At 42.1% G+C, this 27,743-nt stretch overlaps 1 protein-coding gene across 2 annotated transcripts; it reads left to right on the top strand.

Annotated features, from left to right (window-relative positions):
• Positions 1-5,244: 5,244 nt before the first annotated feature.
• ECSCR (endothelial cell surface expressed chemotaxis and apoptosis regulator) lies at positions 5,245-26,200 on the top strand. Of its 2 annotated transcripts, XM_043988268.1 has the most exons (10): positions 5,245-5,354; positions 12,774-12,821; positions 14,561-14,620; positions 14,920-15,063; positions 15,478-15,534; positions 20,959-21,069; positions 22,416-22,514; positions 23,625-23,661; positions 24,285-24,381; positions 25,853-26,200. In XM_043988268.1, the coding sequence occupies exons 1-10, from the start codon at positions 5,297-5,299 to the stop codon at positions 25,859-25,861; spliced, it is 720 nt and encodes a 239-aa protein (XP_043844203.1). In that variant the 5' UTR covers positions 5,245-5,296; the 3' UTR covers positions 25,862-26,200. The 2 variants fall into 2 exon arrangements, with proteins under 2 accessions (XP_043844203.1, XP_043844204.1); XM_043988269.1 differs by lacking the exon at positions 12,774-12,821 and having other exon boundaries at positions 5,283-5,354.
• Positions 26,201-27,743: the final 1,543 nt, after the last annotated feature.

Here is a 27,743-nt window from a genome sequence, read left to right as displayed (position 1 = left end):
CCCTCTTTGTTTCCATCTCTCTTTGTCTCTCTGTCTCTTTCTGTTTCTCTGTCTGTCTCTCTCATCTCTCTCTTGCCAAGTGGCAGCTGGGTGAGTCAGTGGTTAGAGCACCGACCCTGGAGTCAGGAAGACCTGTGTTTCAAATATGGCCTAAGACACTAACTAGCTATGTGAATTTGGAAAAGTCACTTAACCTCTGTTTGCCTCAGTTTCCTCATCTGTAAAATAGGGATAATAGCACCTACCTGCGAGGGTTGTTGTGAGGGTCAAAGGAAATAATATTTGTAAAGTGCTTGGCACACAGTAAGTGTTAGATACATGTTATTCCAAAAGTCTTTCTTTCTTTCTTTCTTTCTTTCTTTCTTTTTTTCATGAGGCAGTTGGGGTTAAGTGACTTGCCTAAGGTTACACAGCTAGTAAGTGTTAAGTGTCTTTCTTTTTGCTCTCCATTTTCTGTATTTCTATCTCAGTGCTCTCCCTACAGTACTCTAACCACAAATGCTGAATACATGGGCAGCCCTTAAAGTCATCCATTCCCCAATGGATACTTTATACCAAGGGAAGGAGACTTGTGTATTTCTGACACTTTTCACTTTCCTGGGGAGAAAAAAAAATCCTTCTATTTTTTTTTTTTTTTTACGGGGCAATGGGGATTAAGTGACTTGCCTAGGGTCACACAGCTAGCAAGTGTCAAGTGTCTGAGGCTGGATTTGAACTCAGGTCCTCCTGAATCCAGGGCAGGTGCTTTATCCACTGCGCCACCTAGCTGCCCCCCAAATCCTTCTATTTTGAGTAAGATAATAAACATGTGTGCTTCTATATGTTTTTATGCATTTTGACAGAGGGGCTTCTATGTGTGTCGATTTTTTCAAGTCACAAAATGCCCATAAAGGCTTTGCTTGTCTCTGAGGAGGGTTGTTTTTCCGGAAGAGTTTTGACTCCAAAGGGACTCCTCTCCCCATCCCCCCATTTCCCTTTCCACCTCCACGTCAGAACACTAGGCCTGGAGAGCTGGAAAACACCGTGGGAAAGTCCAGCTCTGAGATGAAGACTGTTTGTCTCTCTAAAGAACTCTGCCCTCAGGAAACACAGCCCCGCCAAGCTGTCCCTTGACTCTGACACCTGGAAAACTCTGCGGCATCTTTCCGGTGACACAGAGACCAGCTCCACAGCACCCACACTGGCCTGGGCTGAGCTAACTGAAAGGTTCTCAGAAAAGTGGGAATTGATTGGCTGAGCCAGCTCTGAAGTCACAATGCTACCTCCTCTTCCTTAGAATTTTTTTTTTGGCTACCTCCTCTTCCAAGCACCAATTAGAAGGAGGCATTAACAGGAACAGGCCCAGCCCCTCTCCGCATCTCCTTTTCACAACCATTCTTCATTCTGCCACTGAGTAGGTTCCAGGAGCTCTGGCTATTACTAGGAAAAGGCCAACAGGCAGGTTCTCCCTGGCCACGGATCATCAAGAGCATCCTACTGTTTAAACCCAGGGCACTGACCCAAACAATCAACAAAAAATGTATTAACTACAGTATACAATGGATTTCTATTCTGAGAGGCTGAATAGGGAGATAGATTCAATAGATTGGCCTCAGAGTCAGGAAGATCTGTTCTGCCTCTGATACATAGTGGTTTTGTGACCCTAAGCAAGTCATTTAACTTCTCATTGGCCCGGGAAGCTCTAAGACTTAAGTTTCAGGTCAGATACATTTGTAGAAGGAGTTTCTCCATCTGATGTTCCCTATTACAATGAAATCACTGGTCTGGTCCAAGGGGAAAAAATATTCCAAGCACTGTGCTAGACATCGGGATCACAAATACAATAATTAGATAGTCCCTTCCATTAAGGAACTTTTACTGTATCAGAGCAAAACTCTAATTTCTTCCCCTTTCCAATGGCTATGCCTCACTCCCTACTAATCAAAATTATGAGACACCTTAAAGGTCATGAAGTCTTGGGAAGAGAATGAAGTCCCAATCTAACCAATGAGGATAAAAAACAGCTTCTTTTACCTGAGAGGTGTACTCTTTTAGGGAAGAAGTCCTTACAGGGGGCAGGGTCTCTTACTCCCTCTAATTCTATGCTGTTATTTTTGTCTCTACTTCTCTTGTTGAGGATTACTGTGCATTTCATTATTGGGAACCACCTCTTCTTTTAGAAAGAAGCAAAAATTTAATCTGGAGATTAATCTTTCTTGTCTGAAAAAAGCTTTGCTATGGTCTCATCCTGCCATTTTCCCCTGGCTAGGCTCAAAACATCTCACATCCCCTCCCTCTGGTTTAAATGGTGTCTTCCACAGCTTTGACAGAAGAGGTCTCTTCTTTCAGAAACCCCAAGGGCAAGGAAGGGGAATATCCCATTAGGCTCCTAGGCTAAACACAAGAATGAACAACTCTTCTATCCCCTCCTAACCCTCCATGCATGAGATGGATCTTGGAAAATAAGGATTAAGGAAAGAAACTCTGGCACTCCCAACCAGTAAATATCTCTTTAGCAGGGCCACTCAACCTCTGTTTACCTCAGTTTCCTCAACTGTAAAATTAAGATGATAATAGCATCTACTTTGCCAGGTTATTGTGAGTATCAAGTGAGATAATGTTTGTAAAAAGCACTTAGCACATTTGGCACATTATAGGCACTATATAAATGGTTATTCTCCCTCCCTTTTTTTGCGAATTTTAAGAATACTTCAATAGCCCTTTTTCTTATGGTGTTATTTGAAGGGATTTGGAGGGATTTGGGGGAGAGCTCCAAGGAGTCACTGCCTGTCCTCTGCCATCTTGGCTCCACCAAGATAGCCCTTTTTCATCTCTTTTTAAAAAAATTATTATTTTCCCTCTCACTCCTTAAATCCTTCTAGCCTTGAAGAAAAGGGAAAAAACCAACAGACCAACCTTGTAACATAATCAGACAAAACAAATCCACATATTGGCCATATCCATAAATGCATGACCTGTTCTAGAACCTCTCTGTCAGGAAGTGGCATACTTCATCATTGGTTTTTTGGAATTATAGTTGGTCACTGAATTTATTGGAGTTCCAAAGTTTTTTCCAAAGTTGTTTTTCTTTTTGATATATTTTTTGGGGGCGGGGCTGGGCAATGAGGGTTAAGTGACTTGCCCAAGGTCACACAGCTAGTAAGTGTCAAGTGTCTGAAGCCAGATTTGAACTCAGATCCTCCTGAATCCAGGGCTGGTGCTTTATTCACCGTACCACCTAGCTGCCCCCTATTTTTTGATATTGTTGTTATCACACATATTGCTCTCCTGGTTCTCATTCACACTCTCAGTTCATACAAGTCTTTTGAGTTTCTCTGTGTAATCTAATTTCTAAAAAGCCTGGGGCATTTTATTGCTGGATATGCCAAAGACAGGATTCTAGACTGGTGGATAGACTGCTGAGCTCCACATGGCACTGAAATCCTGTGTTAAAAGGCTTACATAATGAATGCCCCAAGTTCTTCAGGATAGACAGATGGACTGAGGACACTCTACAGAGTTAGCAAGTATAGGAAACTAGCCCCATCGTGTCCCTAGATTTGCTCAAACTAGAATGCTAGAATGGGCTTCTTCAAAGTAAATGTTTGAGTTAAAATCTCATTCTGTTCCCAGCTAGAGAGTTCATTCACTCTTGTATATTCTATGGTATACTCTAATTTGTATACCTTCTCCTATTTCTGTTTGATGTTTGTTTGAATAAATAGGCTTGCTTTTGTGTAACGTGTATAATAGGAAAGGAGCCAAACTTGCAAGTATAAACTAAGGGATACCCTCCCTTTTAAGAGTGACCAGGGGGGCAGCTAGGTGGCACAGTGGATAAAGCACCGGCCCTGGATTCAGAAGTACCTGAGTTCAAATCCACCCTCAGACACTTGACACTTACTAGCTGTGTGACCCTAGGCAAGTCACTTAACCCCCATTGCCCCGCCAAAAAAAAAAAAAAGTGACCAGGGAAGCAACTTTCCTTCTCAACCTAGACTTGTAGTCCTGGACCAGAGATATTTAGAGGAAATGATTCTAGTCTAGTACCCCTCTCAGAGACTGGAGGAAAGAATACCTGTCCTTACTACTGCTCCTGGGGCCCACCTGCCCTTCTCCTTCAGCTAGGGTACAGGCATAGTCATTGGCTCTCCCCTTCTCTACAGGGGTGAGCCAGGTCTCAGATCATGTCTATCTATGCCAACCATGACCAAATTGCTTTCCAGAATGGGGGACCGACCAATTCACAGCTCCACCAACACTGCATTAGTGTATCTGTTTTCCTGCCAGCCCTTCCAATAGTTGTTATTTTCTGGTTTTTGTTTTTCATCTTCACCAGTCTCATAAGTATGAGATAGAATCTCAGGACTGTTTTAATTTATATTATCTTTATTATTAGTGATTTGGAACATTTTTTCATATGGCTATTGATAGGTTGGACTTCATCTTTTAACAACTTCCTGTTCATATCCTTTGACCACTTTTCTATTGGGGAATGGTTCTTGTTCTTATATATTTGAATCAATTCCCTATACATCTTGGACAACAGACTTTTTTCAGAGAACCTTGATGCAATAGGTTTTCCCCTCCAATAATTCTTCTTATCTATGTTGCAATTTCTTTCTTTCTTTCTTTTTTTTTAAAGTGAGGCAATTGGAGTTAAGTGACTTGCCCAGGATCACACAGCTAGTAAGTGTTAAGTGTCTGAGGTTGGATTTGAACCCAGATACTCCTGATTCCAGGGCCAGTGCTCTATCCACTGCACCACCCAGCTGCCCCTATGTTGTAATTTCTAAGACAAGGGGAAAGGGGTCGTGATAATTCTATCCCTGCAGAAAGTTGGGGCTTTGGAGTGGAGGCAATGAATTTGTGAAAGAACAGAGCCCCAGAACAAGAAGACCTAGATTGAAAAAGTCATGGGAGGGTTTGGGTATAGATAGCAAGAAGAATTTCCCGTCTGGATTAGATGTCAAAGGCAAAATGGTGGAGAATTTGACACACAAGAGAGAATAGAGTGGGTATTTGGGTTACTAGTCTTCATGAAAATGTCTCCCTCTACCCCATCTCTGGGGGCTCAGTTTTTGACCAACAATGCCTTGCATCCTTCTAGCTACAGGCTGGATTAGCAAAGGCTAATGGAACCCACCCCCTTCCATTCCCCCCACCCCCCCTTGGATCCAATCTGTTTCCTTCTATTCTTTGACAGGAAGCTCCCAGAGAGCCAGCTACCCCCAATCCCAGCCCCACCCCAGCACTCCCTCTCTCCTCATTATGGACAGAGCTTCCCTTGAGCTGAACAGCCGCAGGACCAGTGGATATGAGCACAATCAGAGCTCAGCTATGTTTGGGGATCCTAAGTTACATTCTGTTCCAAGGTAAGGAATGCTTTTTTTTTTCTTCCTCTCAGCATTGATAATCCGAGAGTCTCGGGAGGGTGGTCCTCATATATCCTAGAGAATCACACCCATTTCATTCATCCAAGAAAAAAAAAAATCTCACATTTTTCCTCCAAAGGAGAAGCCCAGGAATCCGATCACTATTGGGTGATAACTGTGGACATGTAGGGCACATTCCCAAGGTCATATGCAGAGGCGGGAAACCCTGTCCTGATGACCCTACCCAGGAGAGAGAAAGCTGAAGAAACCTGAGCCCCTGGTCAGTAAGCCCCATGTCTGGACTTCCAAACAGTGAAAAAGATTGTTTTTCCCTGCCCAAAGGCATGTGGTCAGCAGTATACACTTTCTAGAGTTTGCTCCAAAGCTAAATAACTCCATTCCTGAGGTGAGAGGGAGGGTGGGAAGGGGGAATGGCCTTTCCCTTGCCCTCCCCCTCTCCCACAAATCATAACTCTAAATTGATTACTGAGAGGAGGTTGAGGTGATATTTATAGCCTTAGTAATAATGGTCCTGGGGAATAAGGACCCAAGTGTTTAACATCAGGACATCACAGCCCCTGGTGACTGGGAAGCTCCTAGGATGTTTGGTTGGTAGATGAGGCTACACCTTTCCTTTGTCCTAAATGCAGAACCTATTATGAATCTCTTCAACACCAAATCCTCTTTGTCTCCCAAAGTTCAAGGTACCATGTTTTTTCTTTGATCTGAGAACTAATCAATTTTGATGGGAGGTTTCATGCTTCCAGGAAGCACAGCAGGAGGGTCTAGGGTTAGGAGGAAGACCTTGGTGACTAACCCTTTGAATCAGACACTAAGGGAGACCGTGAAACAAGGCCACCAAGTCAGCTTCCCTGGAGTTCTTCAAGAAGAGAATTCATTTTTCTGATCTTGGGCTAGAGGAGCGGCGGTCTTTATGGAGGAAGGAGGATGGATGTGATGACCTCTAGAGAGCCCCGGTTTAATGATAAAGAAGAGTCAATATCACAGAGACAAGAATAAAACCACTCTGTTTTCCCCTGCTTCTTGTGAACAGCTAGTTAGGGCATTAGTGGCTTCCTAATTAGGGAGCCATTGCTGGGAACTGAGAGAGGTCCTTGAGACTGTGACTCACAAGTCCAGGAATTGCCCTTTAATCCCTCCTCCGCCCCACTCCCACATTAAATCGAGGGGCTGGGCAGTCGGTGCTTAAAGGGGAAGCATTCTAGAGAAACCCTCTTCCAGGCAACTGGGCCCATATTCCTGGGAGAATCTGCCCCGTTTGTTCTTTCCACTATCAAATATTATGTCCAGTGGCTTGGTCTCCAGGTAGACGGGCCCAGTGGAAGACGGGAGAGGCCAGATTCTTCTCTACAAGCTCTAGGGGCTAGGGGTACAATGGGAGAGTCACATTGCTCTCCACCATATGACGTAGGGCCACAAACTGTGCCTTATTCGCTAGGCTTCACTAGATTCAGGGTGGCATCCTCATTTCCAGCCCTGGGTGGCAGGCATCTGGGAGGCTTTGGGAAGACTAGAGAGCTGCTAAAGGGGGAAGTTGGAGATAACAGAAGTGGTTAGGTGGTTTGCTACATCAGCTGACTCTTGTTGCTCTGTCCTTGAACTTCTTCTTCTTCTTCTTTTGTGAGGCAATTGGGGTTAAGTGATTTGCCCAGGGTCACACAGCTAGTAAGTGTCAAGTGTCTGAGGCCGGATTTGAACTCAGGTCCTCCTGAATCCAGGGCCGTTGCTCTATCCACTGCACCACCTAGCTGCCCCTGTCCTTGAACTTCTGTTGGGGATGGGCCTGGGAATAAGCAGGAGTTCTATCTGGGACAAGTATATAATATTTATAGATTTGTGCAATGACATTAAAAAGTCAGCTTCTGCTAGCGTGTTATCAGGATTCAGGGAAATATTAGAATTCTTCCAGTCTAACACCATCATCCCTCCTTTCCTGGCTCTGGGCAAGGGGAATAATGGCAGAGTGGTTGATGATTAGCCAAGGGTATATTTATCTAGTGGCACCCTAATGTTCAGAGCTGGACTCCATTCTCTTGCATCCATCATAGACAGAACCCATTGACAGCCACAGGAAAAAAAGTGGTTGTAATAAGGTGCATAAGGGCTAGATCATCATGGCTTTGGAAGTAATCTTCCCAAGACCCTAACTACCCATAGGAAAAAGGTAGGGGGAGGTATACTTTGTTCCTTTAATCTTTTTTTTTTGGGGGGGGGTGAGGCAATTGGGGTTAAGTGACTTGCCCAGGGTCACACAGCTAGTAAGTGTTAAGTGTCTGAGGCAGGATTTGAACTCAGGTACTCCTGACTCTAGGGCCAGTGCTCTATCCACTGCACCACCTAGCTGCCCGAGTGTTGTCTTTAGATGCAAAGAACCTGAATACAGACACCATATTTATTATTTACTACCTGTATGACCTTGAGCAGGTCACTTAACTGATCTCAGTTTTTCTACCTTCCCCAAACTTTGTCCTGGGCCCACTTCTCTTCCTTCTCTGCACTCTCTTTCTTTCTTTCTTTTAAAATATTTTATCCAATCTTAATAGTATTTTATTTTTTCCAGTTACATGTAAAGATAGTTTTCAACATTTGTTTTTATAAGATTTTGAGTTCCAAATTTTTCTCCCTCCATCCCTTTCCTCCCCCCTCCCCAAGACAGAAAGCAATCTGATATAGGTTATATATGTGCAATCATATTAAACATTTCCACATTAGTTGTGAAATGTGAAAGAAGAATCAGAACAAAAGGGGAAAATCTCAGAAAAGAAAAAAACCAAAAAAGTAGAAATGGTGTGGTTCAATCAGCATTCAGATTCCACAGTTCTTTTTCTGGATGTGAAGAGCATTTTCCATCATGAGTCCTTTGGAATTATGTTGGATCATTGCATTGCTGAGAAGAGCTAAGTCCATCACAGCTGATCATCACACAATGTTTCTGTTACTGTGTACAATGTTCTCCTGGTTCTGCTGCTTCACTCAGCATCAGTCCACTTAAGTCTTTCCAGGTTTCTCTGAAATCTGCCTGCTCATCATTTCTTACAGCACAATAGTATTCCATTACATTTATATACCACAACTTGTTGAGCCATTCCCCGATTGGTGGGCATGCCCTCGATTTCTAGTTCTTTGCCATGCACCCTCTTTCTCTCTTGACCACCTCATCTCATCAACTCCCATAGGTTTAGTTATCATCTCTATGCAGAGAACTCCCAGATTTATATATCTAGTCCCAGTCTTTCCCCTGAACTTTGAGCCCAGATCACAAATCACAGATTAGATATTTCAAGCTGAATGTTCCAGAAACATCTCAAACTCAACATATCCAAAACAACTCATAATCTTTCCTATAAATCTACTCCCCTCCCAGATTTTCCTATTTCTCTGCAAGATACCAACATTGTTCTAATCTCCCAGGTTCATATCTTCATTATCCTTGACTCCTCACTCACCTCACCTCACAAAGCCAATCAGTTGCCAAATCTTGTTGTTTCTACCTCTTAAAATATCTCAGTTTGACACATCTGACTACTTCTACACACACAAACACAAACACACACCCCACAATCACCTCTTGCCTAGATTATTACAACAGCCTCTTCATTGGTTTCTCTGCCTCAAATGTCTCCCACTCCAATCTATACACATATATACATATTAAGTGTAGCTCTGACTATTTCCCACTTCTATTTAATAAACTCCAGTGGCTCCCGATTACTTCTAGAAAAAAAAAAGATAAATTCTGTTAAGAAGTCCTTCATAACCTGGTCTCAGTTTATCTTTCCAGCCTCATTGAACATCATTCTCCTCCTGCACTCTGTGATTCAGCTATCTATTCCCCACCCCCATATCTTTGGCTGTACCCCATGTCTGGAATGTCCTTCCTCCTCACCAGTCTCATAAAATCCTTCTCTTCTTCAAGACTTCGCTCAGACATCATCTTCTACATGAAGTTTTTCGTGATTTCACTACTGCTGGTACCTTCCCTTCTAACTATCCTGTATTTAACTACCTTGTGTTTGCATTGATTCTCTTTATGTTTATGCTGTGTTTGCTTATATATGTATTTGTTGTCTTCCATGTTAAAAGGTAAGGTCTTTGAGAGTAAGGATTGTTTTATTTTTTCTATTTTTATCCCCAGTTCCTATCATAGTTCCTGGCATGTAGTAACAACTTAATAAATGCATCTTAAATGATCGGTCATGTAAAATGGGAATGCTGGACTACATGAATTCTAAAGTCTCTTCCAGCTTTGAATTTAGTATGACTTTTGAGAGCAAAGGATCTTAACTTTTCTATGTCACGGACTCCTTTGGCAGTCTGGTGAAGCACATATTGACCACTTCAAAGAATAATTTTTTAAAATTTCCTAATTTAAGGAAATGCCAAATTTTTTTAAGTAATAAACATTTTTATTTATAGTATTGGGTTCCAATTTTTATCCCTCCTTCCCTCCCTCCTCTCCCCCCTCCCTGAAGTGGTAAGCAATCAGATATAGGTTATGCATGTGCAATTATTTAAAACATTACCATATTAGTCATTTTTTTTGTGGGGCAATAAGTGTTAAGTGACTTGCCCAAGGTTACAGCTAGTAAGTATCAAGTGTCTGAGGCCATATTTGAACTCAGGTCCTCCTGAATCCAGGGCTGGTGCTTTATCCACTGTACCACCTAGCTGCCCCCCATATTACTCATTTTGTATAAGAAAATTTGAATAAAAGAAAAAAATGAAAGAAAGTGAAAAATAGCATGCTTCGATCTGTGTTCCATCAATATCAGTTCTTTCTCTGGAGGTGGATAGTATGCTTCATCGTCCTTTAGGATTGTCTTGGATCATTGTATTGTTGAGAATAGTTAAGTCAGAAATGCCAAATTTCAGCTAATGAAAGGAAAACTAAAATTTTCTTCATCCAAATTCACAGATCAATTGAAACTTATCCAGAGACCCCTAGTTAAGAACTTCCCTCTTAAAGAATACATGTGGTAGATACTGGGAATAGAGCAGCACAAGCGTTCCCTTTCCTCAAGGAGTTTATAGTCCAATGAAGAGAAGAATAAGATATGTACACAAATAAGCATAAGGCCAAATTTAAGTGCAAAGAAAGATCCAGAAAGAGTGCTGTGAGAAATTGGATGGTCAAGTTTACTTTCAGCTGGAGGCACTGGGAAAGATAACAGAGGAAGCGACACCTGAGCTGGGCCTTGAAGGAAGGGAGGGATTTCAACAGGTGGAGATAGGGAAGGGGGGAGTCAGTTCCAGATATGGAAGACAGCATGAGCAAAGGAACAGAACGAGATAAGGTTGGGAAATAATGGGCATTTCAGTTTAATTGTTTGTTTGTTTGTTTTTGCTTTTTTGTGGAGCAATGAGGGTTAAGTGACTTGCCCATGGTCACAGCTAGTAAGTGTCAAGTGTCTGAGGCCAGATTTGAACTCAGGTACTCCTGACTCCAGGGCTGGTGCTTTATCCACTGCGCCACCTAACTGCCTCCATTTCATTTTAATTGTAGAGTGTGTGAAAGTAGCAAGAGGGTAGGAAAAGTCAGTGGGAACCAGGTTGGAGAGGATCTCCAATGTGCCTTGTACATGGTATGATTCTCATTGATTATGTGTTGAATCTGTGTTTGAGTGATTGATTGTGTATTCTTAGAATCAAGGAGCTCCTTGGGCTGGTAGGGTCCTTCTGAGGTCATGCCACTTACTGCCTCCTGATAGGAAGTTCTGTCCCCTGTCCTAATACAACTCCCCTCCAGGGAAGGGGCTACAGTTCTGGCAATGAGGGGTGATGACTTGGGAAACCTAGCCTCATTGTTTGGATGAACCTAGGCTGGGAACAATGCAGCAAGCCAAGTGGAAGCCCAGTGGAAGATGGTAACACTTTAAAGAAAATAAACACAGCAGGCAAGCTGCATGCTGGCATTCAGTCCCAGATCCTTCTCCCTGATCTCACCCACTCAGGGCTGGGCAGCCGCTGTTCCCCAAACGTGGCCCCTCAGGAACTTCCTTTAACTCTGAGTAGCCCAAGGAGCAGGAGTCCTGGGCCAGAGAACAGACATCAGCCCCAGTCTGGGCTTTAGGAAGGGAACCCCAACTGGGTGGTTCCACTTCCCCAGGTTGTTTTCCTTTCAACTTATTCGCATGTTTCAAGGATGATTTCATTGTGTAAAATGAGGAAATGTTCTTTTTGTGCAGAGGCAAATACAACCCAGTATGTCTGCCTGTGTAACACACACACACACACACACACACACACACACACAGGGTATTCATGAAATGTTTCTCAGGGATCTGGGTGATCAGCATCCTCTCCAGGTTGGGGAATTTCCACATTCTTTACCCTTTCCAGGGCTTCTCTTCCCTGTAGGAGAAGAGAGAGTCCTTCCAGGTGAGAAATAAAGATCACTGTCTGGTTAGGTAGAGAGGAAAAAAGCATTTATTATCTATTATGTGCCAAGCATTATGCTAATTATCTCATTTGGTAACGTTTCATAATAATTTGGTAGGTCAGATTGTTCAAAGTTTTTTTTTTTTAATTAAATCAACTGACTCGTTGAAAGATGGTCTGCAAAATTGCCCAAACATTTCTGTGGTCTGTAAATATTTTTACAAATAAATCAAAAGAAGAACTTATAACATGGGGGAAATGGAGTGGAATGGGAGAGTGGGGGAGGAAGGGAGGTAGACAAAAAATCGGCATCTGGATGCTTGTTGGAGTGCAGACTTTCCTGAGCACCAAAACTGAGACATCTTGTGGTTGTTAAATGATGGGAAGGACTATCAGGGACAGATACTTAAGGGTCACCTAAAGGTCACATAGATTAAGTTAGCTTAAGTGGGTGACACTTTCCGGAGCATAGAAAAGTGAAATATCTTATGATTACCAAGGAAAAGTCAACCAAAAACACAGGAGAGAAAATGGAGGACATATTCCCTGGTTTCAAGAACAGTTTTCTAAATGGAAGCACTTATGCTAAGCTGGTTTCTCTGTTTTGGAGACCTTGAATTTACCATATCAGCAGCCTCTCCCAATTGGGAGGTAGACTGTGACTGAGAGGTGACTATGGACTGAGAGGACCCCAAAGCACTCTACACCCAATTCTTTCTAGATTTGTCATTCATCCTCATAGCACTTTTCTATGGGGCTGAATAAGGGTGATTTTCTCTATGCTACATATAGGGACACTAAGGCCTAGAGAAACGGTGAATGAATTAACTGTGATTCCACAATGAATTAGTTTTCAGTCAGGATTCAAATTCACATCTTCCAATTCCACATGTAGGGTTTTGTCTACTTTTTTACCTTTGGCCAGGGGGCTCAGAGGGCTAAATTGGTTGAGTTCCTTGTGGCAGGACCCAACAGGCACTGGTACTGGGGGGGTTTATCATCCTTTGCTTATTCTTATAGGTGGCTCCTCCCAAAGCACACGAGTCCAGAGCCCTGGATTTCAGCAGGGTAAGGCAAAAACACTCCAGGGATTAGAGAGACTGGCAGGGAGCTCGTAAGAGTTATTACAGGATCCCCAGGGTTGGAGGTGGTATGAGTGGACTGCAGAAGCCCTAAAGGGGCAGCAAGAGAAACCAATCCTAACTAGGTGGGGGGGGGTTCACACTTGGCCAATTCAAACTGGCTTAGGAGGACACTAAGGGAGAGAAGAGGTAGGACTAAGGGCAGAGGGATTTCATTTCAATATCAGTTGAATACATCCACTGATGTCCTACCTCATTGTGGAATAAAGATGAATCTGGGTTCTCAAAGACTTTGCTGATGAACAGCTTCTGTCAGGGCCTACCAAGATGGTAGATAGGATTTTGGTTAGGCCCTATGATATATAATAATAACAATAACAATAATAGCTAGCGTGTTTATATATAGGGTTGGCCAAATATTTTTTGTTTTTAATTGATAATACCAAAGTATCATATGCATTATATATAGGAAATGAATTTACATTACATGTAAAAAAAATCAAATCTTGTAAATGGCAAAAAATAAAGAAAAAAAATTTTCAAAAAGTTATTAGAATGTCGTGACTTTTAGCTCACCATGTATATATATTATATGTAGTATAATACAAATGCAATATATAGTATAATAGGTAGTCAATATGTATTTACATGTGTATACACATATGCACACATGCGTGCATACATACATACCCTAGTCAGTCAGTCAATATTTATTAAGCACTTGTTATGTGCCAAGGACTGTGCTAAATGCTAAGGATACAAATATGGAAAAAAAGACAGTTTCTGCCCTCAAGAAGCTTACAATTTATTGAGGAAAAACAATATACAAAAGACGGCTGAAAGTGCTGCTATGTGCCAGGCACTGGGCTAAGCACTTTACAAATATTATTTCATTGGACTATCTTTTAGATGATGACTACCCCCCCAGCTAAATTTTTAAAAGGTAGGGGGCATCTAGGTGGCATGGTGGATAATGCAAATGCCCTGGATTCAGAAGGACCTGAGTTCAAATCTGGCCTCAGACACTTGATACTTACTAGCTGTGTGACCCTGGGCAAGTCACTTAACTCTCATTGTCCTGCCAAAAAAACAAAAACAAAAAAAAGGGGGTAGCAGCCAGGCTGACAACAGGGCAATTCCTTTTTCAGCCAAAGCAACTCTGAAGTTCATCTACAAAGAAGGTTTTGATTTACAGAGGTGAGGGAAGTACCCAAACTGATGAAATGAAAGCTCTTTGAAACTTAGAATAATAATAATAATAATAATAATAATAATAATAATAATATAATAATTTAGATAGAACTTGATGATTTGTAAAGAATCTCACATACAGTTATCTCATTTGATCCTCACAACAGACTTTTAAGGTAGCTTATATCATTATACCCATTTTACAGGTGAAGAGATAGGGCTAAGAGAAGTTACTGAGGAAAAACCCCAGAGAGACATAATAAGATTGATATCAGCCTTTGATTATCTGTTTCATGAATCATCAGCGTTGTAGCTAGCATTGAGACAGGTTCCCAAAGCACAGGTTGAATTTACAGGTGAAGAAGAGGATTTGGGGCAACACTATAGGCAGAGCAGGACCTTGGTTCCGCTTTCTTTAAGGCTTTCAAGTGAGAGAATACCAAGGGTTCTAAAGCCCCTCAGGGTAGGAGGATTGCCCCAGGACAACCATATTCTTACCTTTTCCTGAAACTAATTTGACATGTATCATTCCAGGTAATGAGCCTTCCACCTTTACAGCTCACTCATCACCTCAGTCCACCACAGACATCCCAGGTAAACATAAGATCTAGCCTGGGCCTGAGCTTGGGCCTGAGCCAAGTAACTTATCCTCGCTGGTCAAAGAAGGTGTATGACAGCATGGGGAAAAGTTGAGGGGGAGGAGGAGAAGGGGCTTAAGCATTGGGGAGGGGTAGGAATTAGTTAATGGGGGTAAATAAAGACCCATCCCACACATACTTCTAACCACTAATCCTGGAGAGCTTAAAAGGCTTCTGGGCAGTAACTTTGGTCATTTCTGGGATATCTACCTGTGGTTCTCAGATTTCCCCAAAATGCTGCCTTGGTATTCACAGAATCTTTGAGGATGTCCACACTGGTCACCACAACGAGGGGCGAATCGTCAAGTCCAAGATCATCCACTTTTCGTAGTCTTCTTCAGTCTTCTCCCTTTGGCCCTACCACGAAGACCCAGACACAAAGAGCCACCTCAGGGCAAGGTAACCACAGGCTCAAAGTGGGGGTTGATTGGTACTAAATGATTCAGATTTAGGATTTTGATCCAACCCCCTGCCCTGACCCTGGGCACTGTTGCCCTAGAATATGGGACACTGAAAGTGGTTCTGGGTTGGGGAGGAGGAACTGCCAGAGTGGGGAAGAGACAAAATGCTGGTCATATTGAAGGGAAAGGAGCAGGGACTTGGGAGTATTTGTAAGGGATGGAGGGGAAGGGGACTGGAACTGGGGAAATGGAATAATAGAAAGGAAAGAAAAATTGGGGAAGGCTCAGCCCCAGCTCTGAAGAGTGGGATCCTACCCAGGATAGGAATAGTGCATTGGACTTGTGGCTCTGTGCTTCCCATATTGGCTGTCTCTTGTATCATAACTGGGCTTCCTTCTCCCTCATGCTACAGGTACAAGTGCCCTGAGTTATAAAATCAGGGACAGATCCCAGATGCCCACTTCTGCAGGTGAGTCCCTAACTCCTGATAATGAGATAGTCATCACAAGAGACAATGGCATATAAGGAACTCCCTTTGGCCCCACCCTCCCTTCTACCACATTTCCTAGATGGAGAAGGACTCCAGAGCAAGAGGAAGTGGAGAGAAAAGAGGAAGAACTGAGATAAATTTTTGTTGGACTGAATTCAGTTATGCCACTGGTCCAAATGTGACTATTTAGACCCAGCATCTATACCCATTAATACTCCAAGAGACCTGTAATTTCACTGACATGCACGTCCCCTCCAAGGACACAGTTTATAGCCCTTCTATACCTTTGTAGAGGCTCTTTGAGAATTTTGCATTTAAAAAATCTGTCATGTTGTGGCCAACCTGGCCTAACTCTCCTCACTTAACTAAGAAGTCTCCCAAGTCATCACTGGGCCCACACTTCATCATCATCCAGAACAATAGTCATTAAGTGCCTCCTATGTGCCAAGAACAGTCCTGAGCACTGAGGATACAAAGTAAGGCCAAAACCTGGTCCTGCCCTTAAGGAGCTGACGTTCTAAGCCTCTCTAAATTGGTAGACACTACCACAGCTTGTCCTCCCCTACAGGAAACCCTGGGTCCCTCTGTGTCACAATGGGTGTTTGGAGTAGCAGTTTAAAGGAGGTGAAAACATGCAGAGTAAAGAACTGAGGCAATTTGAAACCTGCATTATGATGATAATTGTCCCAGTTTGACACTTAATGTTGCATAATGAATGATAGGAAAATCAACCAACAATAATTAACCGGTGCCTTGTTCAGTTGTGTGCAACTCTTCATGACTCCATTTGGGGTTTTCTTTGCAGAGAGACTGGAGTTGTTTGTTGTTTCCTTCTCCAGCTCATTTTTTTTTTTTTTGCAATGGGGGTTAAGTGACTTGCCCAGGGTCACACAGCTAATAAGTGTCAAGTGTCTGAGGCCGGATTTGAACTCAGGTACTCCTGAATCCAGGGCCGGTGCTTTAACCACTGCTCCATCTAGCTGCCCCCTAATCTTTTTTTTTTTTTAAGTGAGGCAATTGGGGTTAAGTGACTTGCCCAGGGTCACACAGCTAGTAAGTGTTAAGTGTCTGAGGCCAGACTTGAACTCAGGTACTCCTGACTCCAGGGCCAATGCTCTATCCACTGCACCACCTAGCTGCCCCTTCTCCAACTCATTTTACAAATAAGGAAACTGAGACAAATAACGTTAAGTGACTTGACCAGTGTCACACAGCCAATAAGTGTCTGAGGCCAGGCTTGAACCCACAAAGATGAGTCTTATTTAACTAATTTATTTTAAAATTTTTTTCTTAATTATATATAAATAGATTTTTTGGTTCCAAATTTTTCTCCCACCCTCCCTTCCCTCCCCCCTCCCAAGGCCAGCAAGCAATTTGATATAGGTTATACATTACTATCATATTAAACATATTTCCACATTAATCAAACAAAAGGGAAAAGATGAAGGAAAGAATAAACAATAACAATAACAAAAAAGCAACAACAAAAGTGAAAATAGTATGCTTCAGTCTGCATTCAGACGCCATAGTTCTTTTTCTGAATGTGGAAAGCATTTTACACCGTAAGTCTTTTGTCATGGTCTTGGATCGTTGTATTGCTGAGAAGAGTTAAGTACCACAGTTGATCTAAGATGAGTCTTCTTGATTCCAGGCCTTGCACTCTATCCACTAATCCACCTAGCTGCCAGTTGGTGCCTACTATTTATAAAGTAAGCACCTTGTATACTCTGTTGTTGTTGAGTCATTTCAGTCATGTCCAACTCTTTGGGATCCCTTTTGGGGTTTTCTTGGCAAAGATACCGGAGTGGTTTGCCATTTCCTTCTCCAGCTCATTTTACAAATAAGGAAACTGAGGCAAACAGGGTGAAGTGACTTGCCCAGGGTCACACAGCTACTAAGTGTCTGAGGCCAGATTTGAGCTCAGGAAGATGAGTCTTCCTGACTTCAGGTCCAGCATGCTATCCACTGTACCACCAAGCTACCCATCTACATTTTGTGGATCATAGGATTAAAAGCTTAGAAGAACCTTATAGATCATCTAATACAGGTGTTCTTAACTTTTTCTCTAACTTTATCTTCAAAGTCCTTTTTGAGCACCTCTATGGCCTGAGACCAATTCATATTTTTCTTGGAAGCTTTAGATATAGGGGCCCTGATGTTGACATCTTCCTCTGAGGGTGCCCCTTGGTCTTCCTTGTTACTGAAGAAACTTTCTATGGTCCTCACCTTTCTCTGTCTGCTCATCTTGCCTTTCTTTTACTTGACTTTTAGCCCCTTAAAGTGGGGCACTGTTTCCATGCTGCAGTATCCCAAGCTTCAGAAGTCCCAGGGTATGATTTAAGGAGGATCAGGTTCTTCACTCTCCTGGCCTGTTCCCTGGTCCTTACATGACCCCAGACCAACTTGCTAATCACCAGCTTTGTGTGTTGTGGTTGTTAGCTCCGACGAGCCTCCCTGACCTGGGCCATTCTATTCAAGCCTACCTCCTGGTTCTCAGCAGGGGTGAAAAATCCAAGTTCTGCCTCAGCACCAGCATAGACCCCTGTAGCCTCCCCCCTGCCCAGGGCTCAGCCCTCTCACCAGACTGTGAGCTTAGTTCTAGATGACACTGGTGCTTTAGCTGATTCAGAGGCTCTGGGGGTCTCCTTCTCTGGTGAGGCCTTCCTGGGACTGGATCTGTGTCAGGATAACTGTGGGGTTGGGCACGACTCTTGTATTAGCACAGCAGCTCCCTCCTTCTGACCTTCCAAGCTGTTCTTGGTTAGATGATTTGAGCACATTCTTCTGTGAGTTTTACTGCTCTAGGCATTTTCCTATGGCGTTATTTGGATGTTTTTTGGAGCAATCATGTCATGAGTTCGAGAGTTCTGTTCTTAACTTTTTATGTGTAGTAGATCCCTTTGGTAGCCTGGGGAAACATTTGGGCCCTTCTCAGAACAATGTTTTCAAATACATATAACAGGGAGCATTTCTATTGAAATACAGTTGTTGAAATTTTTTTAAACCAGGTTCACAGGCCCCAGGTTAAAACTCCCTGATCTAATTTCACCCTCCTTGTACCCCTACCACCATCTTACAGATGAGGAAATTTTAAAGTCTAGAGTGCTGGAGTGGTCTGCTCAGTGTCACACGGATAGTAAGTTTCAGAGAGGGAATTAAGACTTAAATTTTCTGACTCCAAATCTAATGCTTCTTCCACAATAATAATGCTGCCCCATGGCATTGTGGAGGATGAAAAAGAAACATGCACAGAAGTCTCCAACCTACTGATGTTTCTATTAGAAAGCTTCTTGTCTATGTCTGTTCTCTGTTCTGGGGCCAGCCTGTCTTTGAATTCTCAATGTAGCTCAAGGGCCAAGAGTTCTATAAACCTTAACCACCCCCTGTAACAATGTATTCTAAATTTATTCTCTATGTCTGTTTTTTGTTCCCAGGCTAGCCCACCCATGAATTCCCAGTATAGCTCAAGGACCCAGAGTTATATAGAACCTAACCACCATAAGTAACAATGTTTCTAAGGGAAAATGAACTCTGAGTTCCAAACTAAAAGAGTAAGAACAGATCTCCAGTCGCAGGCAGATAGGAGTATTTCCTTTGTCTTCCCCAGCTGCTGAGTAATGAGGGTGAGGGCTGCCCTAACTTTAAGACCAAGGTATCAGTGGCAGCTAGGTGGCACAATGGGTAGAGCACCGACCCTGGAGTCAGGAGGACCTGAGTTCAAATCCAGCCTCAGACCCTTGACACTTACTAGCTGTGTGACCCTGGACAAGTCACTTAACCCCAATTGCCTCACCAAAAAAACAAAAAACCCCAAGGTATCCAACCGGTCATGGCATGCAGGCTGCAACATTCCCTAATAGAGCCAACCAGATGAAAACGTAGTTAGGTCATATTTAACAAGATAAATAAAAATATAATAGAACATAGATAGTAGTAATACATGGTTTTCTAAGTTAATATGCACCTACCTACAGGGATCCTTACATGCCCCTTGTTTCTATTAGAGTCTGACACCACTACTCTTTTTTTTTTCTTTTAAGTGAGGCAATTGGGGTTAAGTGACTTGCCCAGGGTCACACAGCTAGTAAGTGTTAAGTGTCTGAGGCCGGATTTGAACTCAGGTACTCCTGACTCCAGGGTCAGAGCTCTATCCACTGCGCCACCTAGCTGCCCCTGACACCACTACTCTTAAGACGTTGGTGGTAACTTCCCACGGTACAGTGTCTCGACATCATAAGTTTGTGAGGAAGAGGGAATTAGAAGGGAATGAGGCAAGAAACAATTCCACTTATTTAGTAAGACCTGAAGCCATCTTATTCCTCTCTCAACCATTTTTAAAAACAACTTTACCTATTAAATTTATACCTGTGGATAAATCATTCCACTTTCTTTTTTCCTTCCCTCCTCAAGCCTCAAGAAAGGGCATCATGGCATAATGTTTAGAGAGCTTATCTCAGAGCCAGGAAGACCCAGGTTCAAGTCCCACCTCTGACATATCCTGGCTACAAGGCCCAAGGCAAATCACTTAACCCCACAGTGCTCTCAGGCATGAGTCAAATTCACATAGAATCAGGGGCACTGAACCCAATCCCTGAGGTTTCATATGGAAAACCACATGTTAACATTTCTGTTCTATTGCATTTTTATTAAATATTTCTCGATTACATTTTAACCTGGTTAGCTGCACTCAGGAATGTTGGTGGGGTGGGGTATGCCTGTAAGTCCTTGTCATTATGGCACTCAGACTCTGTCTTGGGGGCCTTGTAAAAGAGGAAGGGGAGGGGCAGCTAGGTGGCACAGTAGATAAAGCACCAACTCTGGATTCAGGAGGACCTGAGTCCAAATCTGACCTCAGACACTTGACACTTCCTAGCTGTGTGACCCTGGGCAAGTCACTTAACCCTCACTGCCTCCCCCCCAAAAAAAAGAGGAAGAGGAGAGAGGGAAATGTTAGGCATCCTGATTGCAGAGCAGATGCCACAAGAAATGTGGATTCAATACGAAACAGGTTCTGTAAAACCACCAGTCATGACCCCCATGTCATATTATCATGGAGAATCTGATCTTGATTCAAACAAGAGATTTATCTGAGGATACTCTGCGTGGGGGAGGGAAGGGAGTGGGAGATATTCTGTTGTTCATGAGTTCCTTTTGCCCCTCTTTTTTTTTTTTTTTTTTAAAGTGAGGCAATTGGGGGTAAGTGACTTGCCCAGGGTCACACAGCTAGTAAGTGTTAAGTGTCTGAGGCTGGATTTGAACTCAGGTACTCCTGACTCCAGGGCCGGTGCTCTATCCACTGTGCCACCTAGCTGCCCCCTTTTTGCCCCTCTTTTTGACCAGAATCGTCCTCTGGGAGGAATATGCCAATCTCTTTCACTGACTGCCTTTCTCACTCTATCCTAGTTACAACCTCAGACATTAGCTCCAAATCAACCACAATGGACCTGAGAACAACTGAAAAACCTGTCTTCCCCACCCCAACATCTGAGACAGTGCTTACCGTGGCAGCATTTGGTAAGTCAGAAAGGAGAAGGAGAAAAAGGGTAGAGAAGGAAGATCCTAAGACAAGGACAATCTTAGTTTGGGGCCTGGGTTCAAATAATATCCTTAATGGGATCTGGAGTCAAAGGAGCTGAGTTTGAATAGTGGCTCTGCCACTTACCTCCTGTATGATCTTGGGAGAAATCGAGGCACCGTGCTAGGCTTCAGTTTTCTTATCCACTAAATAAGGTGGTTGGCACAATCCTGGAGGACAGGCCACGCTTTCCACCTCTTGACAGGTAATGGACTAGAATATGTGAGTATTTTATTCAAGCATACTTGTTTCAAAGGAGAATTTTGATCGTTTTTTAATGTCGAGGTAGGGGGAGAGGATGGAGGGTAGTGATATAGATACAAAAAAAAAATTGAGAAAGGAAGACTTTTTTCCTCAATGAAGCTTTCTAAAGAATTCACAGAAGAGAACACAGAAGGAAGTTCAGAGGGAAACATACAATCGGGACAGTTTTTGGAACTAATTGGCAGAATTTCATATGTACTTAAAAAAATCAAGCTGTACATAATAAGATTTGAGGTTTCATATACAATAGTCTTTATTGTTCTTTGGACAAAAAAATTTTCAGGTTTGTTATTATTTTTCAAGTTCAGAATGACAAAAAAACCAAAAGCAATACATTTTCTGGTCTCAAAAGAGCTGGGTTTACAGGCATTCATAGGGAAATGTCTTTTGTATCAAAACAATGTATTAGAAACATTTTTGGTATTAACAAGATTTTTAAAAATGAAGTGGTTGAACTAGATGGCCACCTAAAGTCTCTTTCAGCTCTAATGATTAATAATTATTACATGGTAATATCACATGATATTTACATGAATAATATTACATGATAAGAAACTTTAGCCACCTAAGGTTTTAGCTGAATTCCTGGAAAGGCTTACAAGTTTTTTGTTTGTTTTTCAGGAGGGAAGTGGGCTCCTTGACCATACCCTGAATTTTACTTTACTGCTCTTGCTCTCTCTTTTTTCTCTCTCTCCCTTTCTCTCCCTATCTCTCTTTCTTCTCCTGTTTCTCTCTTCCTCCATTTTTTTCTTGTTCTGTACACATGTGTACATGTATGTATATATGTACTCAAAGGTACGTGATGGAGACACATCTAGATTGTGTACATACATGTATACATGCACACATGTATGTGTATATATATTATATACACATACACACATACATAAGAATGGAGAATGGTAGTCTGAGGGATACTGCCTAGAGATCAGGAACTCTAGGGATTCATTGGTCCAGGAGACTGACTATGTAGCACTTGGCAGAGTGCCTGATGGTTCTCTTCTCCCCCTTTCTTTTTCAGGTGTTATCACCTTCATTGTCATTCTGGTGGTTGTAGTGATTATCCTGGTCAGTGTGGTCAGCCTGAGGTTCAAGTGTCAGAAAAATAAAGAGTCAGAAGGTATGAACTCTTGGAATATCTTGGTCCCTCTGCTTGATGCTTAGGAGTTGGACCCTTAGCACGGGGTTAATGATGCTTTAGAGTCAAAGGGAGACTTTGGACAAGGGCTCCATTGTGTTACTTCCCCACTTAGTAGAAGGAGGCTGCATAGAAATTTGAGGGAAATTATGATACTCACCAAATGATTTAGGGTGGTTTTTTCATATGATTATAAATTGTTTTGATTTCTTCACTGGAAAACTGCCTATTCATATTTTTTTACCATTTACCAATTGGGGAATGACTCATATTCTTATAGATTTTACAAAGTTCTTTATATATTTGAAATATGATACCTTTATTTGAGAAACTGTCTATAAAATTTTCCCTCAATTTTCTGCTTTCTTTCTGATCTTAGTTATATTTGCTTTATTTGGGCGGCTAGGTGGCTCAGTGGATAAAGCACCGGCCCTGAATTCAGGAGTACCTGAGTTCAAATCCGGCCTTAGACACTTGACACTTACTAGCTGTGTGACCCTGGGCAAGTCACTTAACCCCCATTGCCCTGCAAAAACAAACAAAAATAATGTTCTTTGATATATTTGCTTTATTTGTACAAGAACTTTTTAATTTAATGCAATCAAAATTATCCAGTTTATACTTCACTTTGCTCTCTATCTTTTGTTTATTCATAAATCATTTGCCTATCCATAAGTTTGGTAAGGAATATGTTCCATGTTCTTCAAGTTTTCAGCTAGGGGTCTGATATTGGATGGGCTTATTGAAATGATAGAACTTTAAGCAGGAGTTCTTAACCCAGGGTCCATAAACTTGATTTTTTGTTTCTTTCTTTTTAAATATTTTGATCATTGTATTTCAGTATAACTGATTTCCTTAGTAACCCTAAGTATTTTATTTTATGCTTTTAAAAACATTATTTTCAGGAGTATATAGCTTTACCAGACTGCTAAAGGGGTCTTGGACACACACACACACAAAGTGTAAGAACCCTGATTTAGAGGGAAGCTGTACATAAACAAGAAGGAAGTCCCAATAAAGTCACTAAATTAGGTCTGGTGGGCCTGGGTTGGGCTTGTGTCCCCTGAGACTGATACCTTTATCTCCTTACAGATCCACAAAAGCCAGATAGTTCTGGAATGTCGGAAAGGTATGAACATCAGGAGGGATGTCAAATTACTCCCACATGAGCCATGAGAAGAAATATTTTTCCAGGAATGCTCAGGGGACTGTCTGACAGGGAAGGGTAAGGGTGGGACACATAGGAGGGAAGTGAGTGAACCCCTGGGATTGACAACAGTGGGGTACCACCAGGAAGAGCTTCAGGAGGTGGGTGTGGATGTGGGTGTGGAGGAAATACTAGTCTCTCCCTAAGCTCTTAGAGCAAAGCCCAGGCATGACCTGCACTAATTAACTAATTATGACGGGTCCCCACCCTAAGCTTTCAGGTTATCAACTAACTTTGGATCAAAGACACAGAACTGTTGGTATTGACCAGAACTGGGGCATTAGCAGAAGCAGGGAGGTGGTGAGGTCCTGGGGGAGGATGTGTGGCCCCTAACTTTCCTGTCTCAGGGCAGATCTACTGTAGCCTTTTCATGAATTGACATAGGGACTTGGATTCTGGACAAGCAATATTCCATCTACTCAGTCAAAGAGTCCAAGATTTAATGGTGCCACCTCCATGGTCCTAATATCCCCTCCCCCATGGGTTTTTCCTATTGTTGCCTCTTCATAATGGAGACTTTTCTGCTTCTTCCTGTTCCCTGGCAGCTCCACAGCCATTAGGGAGAAGGACAACAGCATCACCCTCATCTACATGAAGAATATTAATTCAAATAATAACAAGCGCAGCTTAACAGAAGAGAAGGTTTGGCTTTTTCTTTTTCTTTTAAATATAGTATTTTATTTTATTTTTCCAATTACATGTAAAGATCCTTTTCAACATTCATTTTTGTAAGATTTTGAGTTCCAAATTTTTCTCCCTCCCTCCCTTCCCTCCCCGCTCTTGAAGCCAGCAAGGAATCTGATCTAGGTTATACATTACAATCATGTTAGACATATTTCCACATTAGTTATGTTGTGAGAAAAGAATCAGAACAAAAGGGAATATCACAAGAAAAAAGAAACAAAAAAAAACAACAAAAGTGAACATAATATGCTTTGATCTGTATTCAGACTCCATAGTTCTTTTTCTGGATGTAGAGAGCATTTCCCATCATGAGTCTTTTGGAACTGTCTGAGAAGAGCTAAGTCTATCATAACTGATCATCACAGAATGTTGCTGTTACTATGTACAATGTTCTCTTGGTTCTGTTCACTTCATTCACCATCAGTTCATGTAAGTCTTTCCAGGTTTTTATGAAATCTGCCTGCCTGGAGGCAGCTAGGTGGCACAGTGGATAAAGCAGTGGCCTTAGATTCAGGAGGACCTGAATTCAAATCTGACCTCAGACACTTGACACTTACTAGCTGTGTGACCCTGGGCATATCACTTAACCCTCATTGCCCTGCCCCCCCAAAAAAAAGAAAAGAAAAAAATAAATCTGTCTGCTCATCATTTCTTACAGCACAACAGTATTCCATAACATTCATATACCAGAACTTGTTCAGCCATTCCCCAATTGATGGGCATCCCCTCAATTTCCAATTCTTTGCCACCACAAAAAAAACAGCTATGGGGCAGCTAGGTGGTGTAGTGGATAAAGCACTGGCCCTGGATTCAGGAAGACCTGCGTTCAAATCCGACCTCAGACATTTGACACTTACTAGCTGTGTGACCCTGGGCAAGTCACTTAACTCTCATTGCCCTGCCCCCAAAATAAAAAGAAATAAAAATAAAAGAGCAGGTATAAATATGTTTGTACATGTGGGTCCTTTTCTTTTTTTTTTTTTTTAAGTGAGGCAATTGGGGTTAAGTGATTTGCCCAGGGTTACACAGCTAGTAAGTGTTAAGTATCTGAGGCCGGATTTGAATTCAGGTTCTCCTGACTCCAGGCTGGTGCTCTATCCACTGCACCAACTAGCTGCCCCTACCTTTTCACTTTTTAATGATCTCTTTGCAATATAGACCTAGTAGTGATATTGCTGGGTCAAAGGGTATGCACAGTTTTATAGGTTTACTTTTTCAGCATTCTCTTTCTCTTCCCCTAAGTCATCCCATCCATCCACTGCTGTTGCTGGGTGGGCAGGCCCCTCCTGTAGCTACAATAGGGCTCTTTCTAGTTGCTAAGCATTATGCAAGGAAGAGACATTTTGAAAAACATGGGTATTATTTCTTATGAAGTTCCCACTTATTCCCCGTACAAACTTTCCTTGACCCGAGTATCATTGTTTTGCAGGTTCTATAAAGTCGATCTTGAGTGACAAGGACCGAAGATGGAGCTATTCTATGACTGTGATGGTGGATTATTGGAATGATATGGGAGGGAGGCCAAGGCATGATACATTCCATACAAATTGTTTGATTTCAAATTCACACTTGAAGCTCAGAAGATACAAGCCTTGGCTTAGATTTGAAAGCATTATCTCCCAATTTTGAACATAAATAATAACTCTGGAAACACAATCTATTTCTCCCACCTCCGTGGCATCATAGAGAAGAGACATCTGCAGGACAGGGGCAAATAGGTCTTCTGTTGGGAGTGGGGGATATTTGTCCTTTTCATTTTTAATATAATTAAAATTATTTGTGGTCTGCAGCATGATTTCTTTCAGAACCTGTACTTGCAAACACAGCTAATTTAGAGAATGTGAGATCAGAGAGTCCCAGGTGGGTCAGGGCCTCCTTCCCAAGGCAAGGCATGAACCACTGGGCCAACATGAACTGAGGACGCTCTGAGAGATCAATCAACAAACACCTCTAGGGCTAAAAGAACAAGACCAGGCCCTTCTAGCTATGTTTCAATTTATTGTTCTGTAAAACTGGAATGAGGCAACTGACCCACCCCCTTTATTTTGAAGGCAAAGTAACATTGGCAGGCTAATTATAATAATGCAAATTATGTACTTTGCATTCATTAAGGTAAACCATTATTATATTAATAATAATCTAAACAAAAAATAATGGCATTGCCCTTTAGAAAGGAGGCAGTAAGGGGCAGCTAGGTGGCGCAGTGGATAGAGCACCGGCCCTGGGGTCAGGAGTACCTGAGTTCAAATCTGACCTCAGACACTTAACACTTACTAGCTGTGTGATCCTGGGCAAGTCACTTAACCCCAATTGCTTCACTTAAAAAAAAAAAAGGAGGCAGTGCCATTATTTTTTGTTTAGATTATTATTAATATAATAATGGTTTACCTTAATGAAAGGAGCTAACCAGAGCAAAGTATTGTGTTAATTAAGAGAGCTTTCACTGGATCTATAGTAGATTTTTTTTTTTTTTTGCAGGGCAATGAGGGTTAAGTGACTTGCCCAGGGTCACACAGCTAGTGTCAAGTGTCTGAGGCCGGATTTGAACTCAGGTACTCCTGAATGCAGGGCCGATGCTTTACCACTGCGCCATCTAGCTGCCTCTATAGTAGATTTTTTAAAACCCAGTTGCATACTTCCTATTAGGCCCTAGGTCCCAGTTGGAAAAAGATCAAGAAACATAAGAGGGAGAGAAAATAATCACATTATGGCTGCCAATCACTGCATAGAGAGACAACAGATTCACTTTATGGGGTAGCCATAGGTCAGTAAGGTTCCTATCAGTTAACAAATATTTTTCCCCTGGATCCAGCTACTAAGGGGTCATGGAAATTTAATAGTACTGGACTGGAATTGGAAACTTTATTCCAGGGACCCTGCCTGGGCATTTGAGGAATCAATGGAATAGTTCTCTGTATATACATACAAGCACACACTCAAAACATATATGTATGTACGTACATATACATGTGTCTATATTGTGTGTGTGTGTATATATATATATAATTTATTTAATATTTATGATTACATAGTATGAGGTGAGTAGCATTCAAAGCATATACTCAAGGGCTCCACAATATAGCCCCAACTTTCCTTTCTAGACATCTCCCATGTAACTCATATTAAAACAAGACTGGACCACTTTTTGATTCTTGAATATTATGACATATAAAAAGTTTGAGAAACATTATTTCCGGGTAACTAATCATTTTATTAATCCCGTTAGCATATACTTAATAAAAGGGTTCAGTGCTACTCTTGAATGCCAAAGACCCTTCATGGAACCCACTCAATGCTTATATGCCCTTGGAAGAGTGGAT

The sequence above is a fragment of the Dromiciops gliroides genome, chromosome 2, assembly GCF_019393635.1.
Source record: "Dromiciops gliroides isolate mDroGli1 chromosome 2, mDroGli1.pri, whole genome shotgun sequence".
Taxonomy (NCBI): domain Eukaryota; kingdom Metazoa; phylum Chordata; class Mammalia; order Microbiotheria; family Microbiotheriidae; genus Dromiciops; species Dromiciops gliroides.
This window is presented reverse-complemented; position numbering and strand designations above follow the sequence as displayed.